The sequence below is a fragment of the Salpingoeca rosetta genome (assembly GCF_000188695.1).
Source record: "Salpingoeca rosetta unplaced genomic scaffold supercont1.3, whole genome shotgun sequence".
In the NCBI taxonomy this organism is placed as follows: Eukaryota; class Choanoflagellata; order Craspedida; family Salpingoecidae; genus Salpingoeca; species Salpingoeca rosetta.
The window spans coordinates 2169531-2180613 of NW_004754931.1; the positions used below are offsets into that span (position 1 = coordinate 2169531).

Here is an 11083-nt window from a genome sequence, read left to right on the forward strand (position 1 = left end):
GGCAAATCAGTGAGCCGCGTGGTAGCAGTGGTGGTGGTACTGCGCTGTTGGCCACGAGCAACACCAACCGGCCTGGAAGAGATGAGGTACGAAAGCACGAAGGCTGGCTGGTTGGTGCTGATGCTTCTGGAGAGTGACACACACGAGCAACAAGAAGAGGCGAAGAGAAGCACAGCGAGGACTGCGTGTTTCATGCGCCGTGTGTGTTGTTGGGAAAGCAACCGCTCCAATCACAAGCGAGCAAGCAAGCAACAAGCAGCAAGAAGCAATCGGCAAATTAATTTTTTTTTGCAAGCAGCCTGGGCGTTGCGCTTTGCACCACACAAAATGAGATTTCGAAAACAACAGCACAATTCGCAGTGAAATTGGCTGCGCTGCCCGAGCATACAAACCTCGTTTTCGTTGTTGTTGATGCTGCTCTTCTCTTGCTGCTGCCACCTTTTCTTCAGGCCCCCTATTCTCTCTCACCAGTTGTGTATGCGTGTGTATTTCGAGTGAGCTGAGCCTTGCACGATGCAGGGGCCCAGGACACTGCACTGCTGAAAACAGAACAGAGAAAACAAAGGAACAGAAGAGAACCGTGCTGTGGAAGCAACAGCAGCTCCAGCCGACAACACACAACACAACACACAACACACACACACACACACACACTCTCTCTCTCTCTCTTGCTTAGGGCCGCATATAAGGAATGTAAAACAAGTGTCATCAGCTGTTAAGGCTCAAATGGAATCAGTTCGCACAGCAAACACCCACGCACCCACACCCACACACACACGCACACGGGAAACACAGTTCACACCCACGCATCTCTCTCATTGCTTCGCTGCTTTCCTTTCACGTCACTGGCGGTGTGGGGAAACCACTGAAAGAGAAGAAACAGCATAGACTGGACGTGGCCGGCGAAGACGGAGATGGATTTGCGACTGCTCCCCTTTCTCCTCAGCTTCGTCATCACTGTGTTGTTGCTGCTTCTTGTCCTTTCGTTTCTTCCGTTTCTGCTGTTGGCAGTTGTGACCATCATCGTGCTGGCTGCTTTTGGTGTCGTTTTCGTCGTTTAGACCTCGATGTGCCTGGCCTAGGTTGGCGATGAGGGTAACAGCACCGCTGCTGGTGCTGCCGGCTCTGGCGCTGGCACGCCAAGCACCAAGAGCGTCCTCACCCTCCTCGCCATCACCATTATCGTTGTTGTCGTTGTCGTTGTCGTTGTCGTTGTCCTCCTCCTCCTCCTCGTTACTATCATCATCATCATCATCATCATCATCATCATCATCATCAGCAGCAGCAGCATCATCATCATCATCATCATCATCATCATCGTCATCATCATCATCATCAGCAGCAGCAGCATCGCCGGCACAGGCGTGAGTGCCCCGGTGGCGGCCATGATGACCAGCGTGTTGGCACAGGCCGCTGTCCACACGCTCCACGGAGGTGCTTGTAAAGCAAAGACGCCCAGCGGCAAGGTCCAGCATTTCAAGCTCAGAGGGGGAGGCGCGGGCAACGGCACGGGGTGGCGCATCAACGGCCTCTGACTCTGTCACTGTTGGCGCCCTATCCGTCACTGAGGGAGGGCGTGCATCCTGCACGCCAGTACTCGGCCATGATCTCACATCCACGGAGACCGACACGCCCTCGTCAACAGGGAGCGACCTGCGCCGCTGTTGGTGTCCTCGCTGTCCTCGCTGTCGGCGCTGTCGCCGCCGCCGCGTGCTGGTGGTACCCTGTGCAGCGAGCGGTGGCCCACACTGCAGCAAGGACGCCATGACCGCGTCGACCGTCACCTCCTCATCGCTGCTGCTGCTGCTGCCGCCAATTTCGGCCACGACGCGATGCAGCTGAGCCTCGTCCATGCGAAGAAACGAAGTCTTGCTGAGGGCAACCTCTGATGGACGGCTGCTGCTGTGGTGTTGGCCGCTGCCACTGCTAACCGTGTCGTTGCGCCCGAGTCCATCGCTGTGACCATGCTGCACATCAGCACCGGCGATGTGGCCAGGGTTGGCATCCTCGTGTCCACGCTCGACAGTGCTTGGCACCCCGTGCAGGGACGCCATGTCCGGAGCGTCATCGCCGACTCCGCCTTGGCCATGAAGTGCGGGAAATCGTGCCCTGGGCTGGTTGCTTGCGGCCTGGCCCTCGACTTTGTAATTATCGTGGTCAGCGTCAGCATCGTCATCCTCAGCATCATCCTCGGAAGCACCGGCAGGCTGGAACGTAGGCCATCTGCTGAAGCAAGGCTTGATTGCCCGAAACAGATTATGCACTGAGCTCAGCCCTGTTCCCCCGCAGCGCAACACGTCGCGCTCGCTTCGGGCGTCCACGAGACGGGGCATGCCTTCGTTGGTGCGGCGGTCTGGCTTGGCGCTGCGCAGGACGGTGAACTTGCGGCCTCGGCGTGTGCGACGGTGCTTGCCGCGCCTCGCGGGCCAAGACACCCAGCAGCGCAGGCAGGGCTGCCTGATGGGGTCTTGGTTGGGCGCAGGGGTGACTGCTGCAAGCTCCACACCAATCAAGATGGGCCTGTTCACGCCCGGCTGTTGGTGGAGGCGCAGGTCCACGCCATCCACGCCGCGGGCCCTCAGCCGCACAGCAGTGTGCTCGCCCCAACTCACGCGCTTCCAGGCAGGGGAGCCCGGGAGATGGACGATGGAGGTGCCTTCGTACGCGCGGATGTAGAGCATTGAATCCACAGGTGCAGCCCTGCCCTCAGGCCAGTCCACCTTGACCGCCACATATGCCCTTGTCTTCTTCAGCTCCTGCCAAAAAAAAAAAAAGCGCGCACGCATGCATGTATGTATGTGTGTGTGTGGGTGGGGGGGGAGCAATGAGGAAGGTGGGATCATCCAAACGTGGCATGCAAACATGACTGCAGTTGGAAAGCGAGCAACAACGAGAGAGAGAGAGAGAGAGAGAGAGAGAGAGAGAGAGAGAGAGAGAGAGAGAGAGAGAGAGAGAGAGAGAGAACAACAGCAGCAACAGCAACAACAACAACAACAACAACAACAACAACAACAGCAACAACAACAACAACAACAACAACAACAACAACAACAACAACAACAACAACAACAACAACAACAACACCAACCAACAACAACAACAACAACAACGTCGTGACATACCTCGGAAAAGTAATATGGAGTGAAAGTGATTGTTGGGTCGGCGTCCATGATGGAACAGGAAGGTGTGCAAGTGACTGTAACAACAGCGGCAACCAAGGGAGGGTAGCGTGTCTGTCAGATCATGCGATTGGAAGGTCGGGGGAGATGATGAGGAAATATGTGTGGTGGGGCGGGAAAGGCCCACGACAGCCGCCAAAACAGGAAAGGTGCCGGGCTTGTGTGTTGGTGGTGTGTGCAGGTGAACGTACGTTCGCAGCAGGAAGGCGAGTGGAGCGGATGGACAAAAACAGAAAATGGCGAACAAGTCAAGGCAGCCGCGCGAAGCAAACAAGCAAGTTTGGACTTGCCGCATGGGGAAAAAAAATACCTTCATGCAATGCTCTGTCATCAAAATAAACAACAAACAAACCCAATGAGGGTTTTCCCGCGCAGAAACGCGGAAACAACACGCAATGGCGCCAATTGCTGTTTCTTGCATGCTTGCCTTTCAAGTGCCAGAGAGGAGGAGCCCTGGAGCTGGCTGATGTTTACCAACAAGCAGGGCTCCCTGCACGGCATGCGCAGCTGTGGCTAGTGGGGCGGGGCGCTGTTGTCCACATTGGGTCACCAGGTCCTCACTCAATTCGCGTGCACACGAGAAGCAGAAGTACAGCAAGGGGTTCCCGCGCGAGGGGCAACGCTGCAAGAAAAATGGCATTTGGGCATGTCAGCAGTATTTTTTTGCTGACGATTCACCACCAGTGGTTCTTGTGCGAGCGAACAGCGAGGGTGAGTGAGACAGGACGTGCTGCTGTGCTGCTGTACTGGACTCGAGCTCAGAGTGAACTGAGCTTGTTGTGGGCAAGGGACTGCTGCGTGAGAGAAAAGCACTTGAGATCATGGAAGGGTCCAAACGTCTTGCCGACGAAGCGTCGTCGGCGCTTGTGCCTGTGAAAAAGGCCAAGCAAGATGGATCAAGCAGCAGCAACAAGCAACTTGCCACCCAATCGTCCTCGGGCGCGATACAGGCTGCGGTGCGCTTGATGCGTGTGTCATGCGTGTGTGATGTGTGTGTGTATGTGTATGTTTGGGTGTGATGCGGCTGTGCGGGTGTGATGCGTGTGTGATGTGTGTGTGTGTATGTGTATGTTTGGGTGTGATGCGGCTGTGCAGGTGTGTATGTGAATGGGTGGGTGGGTGAGTGTGATGGCTTGAGTATATGTTCACACTCGTCAGCTCACACACGCACACACACACACACACACACACACACACACACACACACACACACACACACACACACACACACACACACACACTGTTGCTGCACCAACAGGCGCCAGCACGGACGTCCAGTTTGATGGCACCCGTGATGCTATTGGAAGGTCACAAGGTAAGAACGCATGTGCTGTTGTGTGCGTGTGTGTGTGTGTGCGTGTGTGCGTGTGTGTGGGTGTGCATAGATCCTGCACATGTGCATGTGCACGCACGAGCCCGCATACGATTTGGATGTGGTGTGTCTCGTGTGTCCTTTTGCTCATGGTACTTTCCGTTGCAGGATGAGGTGTTTACGTGCAAGTACAACCCCAGCGGATCGCACATCGCCTCTGCTGGCATGGATCGACAAATCTGTGAGTACACGCCACTTTGCCGTTGCGGATGCCACCAAGGCCGCGAACCTGACCCAAACCTCCATCACAGCAGCTTGACGCCTTGCACTCACGTGCGTTCATATCTCGCGCCACACACACTCACACACACATACACACATGCACACATACACACACACACACACACACACACACACACACACACACTTATGCCAGTTTTGTGGAACACATTTGGGGAGTGCGAGAACTTTGCTGTTCTTCCTGGACACACTGGTGCCGTGTTTGACCTTTCCTGGTCAAAGGATGGAGAGTAAGTGCTTACCTTTGCTCGTGTGTGCTTGAAGTTGCTCGTGCATGCGTGCGTCTGCTCGTGCTTGTGCATGTCATACAGAAGGAGGGTGCACTCGTGCGTTCAAAGTGGTTGTGCTATTGGGTCTCCTTCCTCCCTCGAACCAGAGCACGCTTGTGCTTGTGCGTGGTTTTGTGTGCATGCACATGTGTGCGTGCCTTTATGTTGTACCTCCCTGACGGGGTTGTGACCTTGTTTGCCGGTCTTTTTTCATGCAACAGCAAACTCTACTCCGCGGGCATCGACAAGACCTGCATTGTGTGGGACGCCGAGGTATGTACATGTGCGTGTGTGCGTGTGTGCGTGTGTGCGTGTGTGTGTGTGTGTGCGTGCTTCATTATTGGTGTGCTTCTTTATATCTGCGCTTGTTGCTTGGTGGCGTATTCTTCTGTGGGAACCGGCCACGTTGTGGAGTGCACGCCAGGTTGCATTTGTTGACTTGCATCATCCCCTACCGTGCAACCTGTTCTCTTCACCACATCGCGCACAGGCTGGTGCGCGCGTACGCAAGCTCAAGGGCCACTCGGACTTTGTGAACAGCTGCTGCGCTTCCCGCCACGACGCACACACGTTTGTCACCGGCAGCGACGACGGCACCGTCCGTGTAAGTGCTCGCGTGTCTGATGGTCGTTGATGGGGAGAGTGGCTGTCTGCTCCAGGGCACCACACCGTTTCGCTGACTATCAAGTGCATCGCCCTTTGCCTTGTCACACCACCACATCACCGCCCCCTTCCCACCCGACAACGTCTTCCCACACCACCCTTATCACCCTTATCACCCATATCACCCTTATCCGCTTACCTGCTGTGCAGGTGTGGGATGCGCGGCGGCGGGGCGCTGTGCACACGCTCAACAGCGGATATCAGGTGATGGCGGTGGTCATGGCCGATGATGGCGAGCGCATCATCTCCGCAGGCCTCGACAACGCAATCAAGGTCCGTCATGTGTGTGTGTGTGTGGTTGTATGTATTTGTGTGTGTGTGTGTGTGTGTGTGGTTGTATGTGTTTGTGTGTGTGTGTGTGTGCGTGCATGTGCATGTGTTTGTGTGTGTGTGTGTGTTTGTGTGTGTGTGTGTGTGTTTGTGTGTTTATGTGTATGTGTGTGTGTAACCATTGTTTGCATGCTTGTGACATGGTGAACACAATTGCTCATCGCGTGCGTCTCGCGAGCGGTTTTGCCGCCGCCCACCTGCCTAATTTCTCTCACACTGGACTTCCTCTCTTCCTCCCTCCCGGACCACTGTTGCTGCCACTTGTTGCAAAACAGATGTGGGATCTGCGCACCATGGATGTGACTGAGCGCCTTGCTGGCCACACAGGTGCGAGCACGTGTCCCTGTTGCTGCAGCACATCCACACTCTTTTACAGCAGGAGAGCACTCAACTTGCCAACAACCACCACCATGGTCACCACCTCTTTGCTTTCCTTTTTCCACTATCACTCGCTCACTCACTCATCCGCTCACCCACCCGCTCACCCACTCACTTACCATGACCACCATGGCGACAACCGTGCGAGCAGACACGGTGACGGGCCTGTCGCTGTCGCCCAACGGGAAGGAGGTGCTGTCGTTTGCTATGGACAACACTGCGCGCATCTGGGACGTGCAGCCGTTTGCCCAGGGCCCGCGCCTCAAGAAGACACTCATGGGCGCACAGGTCGGCCTCGAAAAGAACTTCATCAAGGTGCGCAGTGTGTGTGTGTGTGTGTGCGCGCGCGGCTGTCTCTCTGTCTCTCTGTCTCTCTGTCTGTCTCTGCGGTGCGTTTCTCGCTTGACCAAACCAAACCAACTAACCAAACCAATGCACGACGCAACACATGTGCAGTGCGCGTGGACGCCCGATGGTAAGCACGTTGGCTGCGGCTCTGGCGACCGCAACGTGTATGTGTGGAACGTGTTCTCGCAGAAGATTGCGTACTGTCTGCCTGGACACAAGAGCTGCGTCAACCAGGTCGACTTCCACCCAGAGGAGCCCATCGGTGAGCGCCCAGCACTGTGTGTGTGTGTGTATGTATGTATGTATGTGTGTCTGTCTGTCTGTCTGTCTGTCTGTCTGTCTGTATGTATGTATGTATGTATGTATGTATGTATGTATGTATGTATGTATGTATGTATGTATGTATGTATGTATGTATGTATGTATGTATGTATGTATGTATGTATGTGTGTACATGTCCTGTTTGTAGTGTCGTTTTGTTGTATGGCTGCTGTGCATTTACTTGCTTCACATTTCTTTGACGTCGCGTTCATTTGCATTGTGGTCACCGGCGGCATTATGTCTTGTACGCCACACTTTTGTTGTGTTTGAACTAACCATATTCTCACCACTCATACCATCACCACTACCACCCATGAAACCACAGTTGTGTCCTGTTCATCCGACAAGAAGCTGTTCCAGGGAGAGCTTCACCTCTGAGAAGGGATCAGCGTATCACTGTGTTTGTGCCTGCAAGCATTCCACTTGCCCTGCTTCTCGCTTGCTGTTCGCGTCAAGTACTACAACACTTGTCACATCACTGAACCGTGTTGTGCTTTGTGATTTGTTGTGTGCCTTGGTGTGTGTGCGTGCATTCTTGTGTGTGTGTGTGTGTGTGTGTGTGTGTGTGTGTGTGTGTGTGTGTGCAATTACAATCCGAGTGGCAGCATCTGAAGTGCCAAAGAATCGTCTACTCGTTCTCGCCAGTAGCGCCATTTTGTACAGAGGGAGGCTTGGACCAAGTTGGAGGTGGAGAGAGAGAGAGAGCGGATATGCAAAGCAGCACGAAGGAAGAAAACGGAGAGAGGAGGGGAGGACGCGAAGAGCAGATACAGTAAGGGTGCGTGCGAGTGTTTGTAACAAAAAAACAACATGTTGTGTGGCCAACAAACATGTGTTCACATCACATCAGAAGTGGGGGGGGGGGGGTGGTTAGATGGATCCGCGGAAGTGAATGCCGGCATCGTTGAAGGCCTTCAACAGCCTGCCCGTTCAGGCATGCATGCAGTACGTGAGTGATGGGCTGAAGCAATCATACTAGAAACAAACATACACACAAACACAAGCACGAGACATACACACACACACACACACATATATATGTGTATATATATATATATATATATATATATATATATACACACATACAGACACAAACAGAACCACACGCACAGACACTTTACACACGCATTCAGACACATACACAGCCACACACAGCCACACAGAGACACACAGAGACACACACAAACACACCTCAGGAAATCTGCGACTGCGAGCTGTTGCGGGCGCTTGCTGGCGTAGTCAGACTCAGTCAAGACGTCGACAATAAACTGCTTAAAGTCCTCCGGTGGCTCCCCGCCAAGCTGCTTGAAGTTCTGCAGCAGCAGCGCAACCACACCCTACATGGCGATGACGACGAGGTGGTGAGTGGCATTGGCGGTGACAATTGTGGTGGGAGTGATGACATGCGTGTTGTTGTTGTTGTTGTTGTTGTTGTTGTTGTTGTTGTTGTTGTTGTTGTTGTTGTTGTTGTTGTTGTTGTTGGTGGTGGTGAGCAATGAAAGGCGAACGCTTGCCAACAGCCAAATCAGCGACAGCATAGCGGTGAGCACCCACGAAGATGCAGGCGCTCACCTTCTTCTTGAATGCCGCAGCGAGCGTCCTGTTCTTCCGCTCAAATGCAATGCGGAGCAGTCCATCAAACTCCTGCAGTGGAGGATGGGGAGAGTTGGGAGGATGTGGTCGTGCATTGTGTATTGAGTGTTGGAGCGAGCCGTGTGTATGTTGGGGGCGGGACAAGGGAGCGATGCAAGGGGAGGTGAGGCGGATGCGAGCAGCAGTTGTGATGGGAAATGATGGAGTGACATGCAGCCGCAGGCCACGACCACAGGCAGACAGATCCAAGACATGCACGCGCGCAGATGCGTGCCAGACAAGACACGCGCCACGCCGCATGGCGTACTGACGCTGAGGTCGACGTCTGGTGCGGGTCTGTGGGGAACGATGCGCACGACGGACGACTCCACTTTTGGCGGCGGGCGAAAGTTGTTCTTGGAGACCTGGCAGCAGTAGCATCACACCACGCGCAGGGGCATGAAGGGGGAGGGGTCCACGCAGACGAAGAGGGGGCAGATCAGAGACGAAGATATCAAAGGCCATATGCATGCAGGAAAAGAAAGGGGAGCTAACATCGTTGCGAAGCACGCGGTTTCACACGGCGCCTGCACAATCACGGAGCAGCTCGACACGGTTTATGCAATGCGAGTGTGAGTGGGGGAGCGCCAACGAACCTTCATGACGTGTTCAATGTTTGAGAGGAGTTGTGCATTGACGGACAGGCGGCAGTAGTGCTCCTCGCCAGGTTTCGCCACTGCAGGACAATGAGGAGCAGAGGGTTGCGAGGTTTGCGCATGCAGCAAGGAGGAGATGTATGAGACGAAAGAGCAGGGAGGAGGGCAAAGAGGAGGAGGAGGAGGAGGAGGAGGAGGAGGAGGAGGAGGAGGAGGAGGAGGAGAAAGAGAGGTGTTTTGCTCCAGAAACACAAAGAAAAGACACAGATGGACAGACAAACAGATACACAGGCACAGGCACAGAGAGCGAGAGAGTACAGAGAGAGCGAGAGAGTACAGAGAGAGCGAGAGAGCGAGAGAGAGAGAGAGAGAGCGAGAGAGAGAGAGAGAGAGCGAGAGAGCGAGAGAGACAGGCAGACGCATAGACATACACAGACATACACAGACACATAGATACAAGAAGAACACACACACACAGACGCATACATTCACACACACACACACACACACACAGCCACACGCTGCTGACCAAGGCGAAGGGCGAATTCGCGCTGGAACATGAGGACGGCGCAGCGGAAGAGCGGCCGGTGTTTCAGGATCTTGAACACAAATGGAGATGAAATCTGTTGTCACCGTGGCAGCGGCAGCGTGAGAATGATAAGGGGAACGACAACGATGGTTGTGGTGACAGTGGCAACAGCAACAAGAGTCGTGCTACATGAGGGAGAGACAAGAAACGCCCATCGAGCGTATTTGCGGGGACTGACTTGATAAGGCATGTTGGCGACACAGACGTCAAACGCTGGCAGCGGGTTCTTGATGGCATCACCCAAGACGAGGTGCAGCTTTGATTTGTACATGCTGCTCAAAGAAGATGCAATGCAAGCAAAAAAACAGGTGGCATCACAAACGGTGAGGCCACATGGCTGCACTACGAAAGGATCGCACACGTCGCAGCACATGTGCACGCAAACGCAGGGTGGACTGACGTCTTGCTGACGCGCTTGACAAGTTCGTCTGCGAGTCGCGAGTCAACCTCGTATGCGATCAGCTGCAGTGGATGGACAACTAGCGTGAGCACTCAGGACCATGCACACTTGTACACGCGGCTTGGGTACGCACACACACACGCACACATATACCCACATCCACACCACACACATACCACACGCACACACACATCCACACACATCCACACACACACACGCACGCACGCACACACACGCACACGCACACACACACACACACACACACACACACACACACACACACACACACACACACACGCACACACACACACACACACACACACACACACACACACACACACACACACACACAAACCTTGCCGGCCTTTTCGAGGAGCTTGATGGTGAGGTTTCCGGTACCTGGACCAATCTCCAGGACGGTGTCTGAGCTGCGAATGTTGGCCTTGTCAATGATGCCCGTGACCACGAGCGGGTTCTTCAAGATATGTTGCCCGAAATCCTTGTTGAACAGCACACCAGTGCGCCTGTACCCAGACGCTGGGCCCGACGCCGCAGCCGTGTGCCCGCGCGCCTTACTCTTCGCGTGCTTTGGCATGTTGATTGTGTGTGTGTGTGTGTGTGTGTGTGTGTTGGTGTGTGTGTGTTGAGATGTGTGCAGTCGCAAGCGCAGTCCTCAAACCTCTCAGCCACGTGCGAGACCCCAATTTGTGCTGTTGTGAGCGCTTGTCGTTGCGTTGGGGTGGATACTGCTGCACGAGTCATGTTT

General features: G+C 54.4%; 3 protein-coding genes across 3 annotated transcripts; 1 reads left to right on the forward strand and 2 right to left on the reverse strand.

Moving 5' to 3' along the window:
* Positions 1-632: 632 nt before the first annotated feature.
* On the reverse strand, positions 633-3587 carry PTSG_02029 (uncharacterized protein). Its single transcript, XM_004997960.1, has 3 exons — positions 3371-3587; positions 3123-3196; positions 633-2756 (listed from the first exon to the last, which is right to left on the reverse strand). The coding sequence occupies exons 2-3, from the start codon at positions 3168-3170 to the stop codon at positions 843-845; spliced, it is 1962 nt and encodes a 653-aa protein (XP_004998017.1). The 5' UTR covers positions 3171-3196; positions 3371-3587; the 3' UTR covers positions 633-842.
* Positions 3569-7744, forward strand: PTSG_02030 (U5 snRNP-specific protein). Its single transcript, XM_004997961.1, has 11 exons — positions 3569-4135; positions 4438-4494; positions 4660-4732; positions 4928-5021; positions 5282-5333; positions 5551-5664; positions 5874-5996; positions 6329-6380; positions 6583-6746; positions 6888-7041; positions 7426-7744. Exons 1-11 carry the CDS (start codon positions 4001-4003, stop codon positions 7476-7478), a joined length of 1071 nt encoding a protein of 356 aa, XP_004998018.1. The 5' UTR covers positions 3569-4000; the 3' UTR covers positions 7479-7744.
* PTSG_02031 (dimethyladenosine transferase) lies at positions 7715-11054 on the reverse strand. Its single transcript, XM_004997962.1, has 9 exons — positions 10673-11054; positions 10318-10379; positions 10096-10189; positions 9858-9951; positions 9329-9408; positions 9005-9097; positions 8673-8744; positions 8292-8437; positions 7715-8022 (listed from the first exon to the last, which is right to left on the reverse strand). The coding sequence occupies exons 1-9, from the start codon at positions 10910-10912 to the stop codon at positions 7971-7973; spliced, it is 933 nt and encodes a 310-aa protein (XP_004998019.1). The 5' UTR covers positions 10913-11054; the 3' UTR covers positions 7715-7970.
* Positions 11055-11083: the final 29 nt, after the last annotated feature.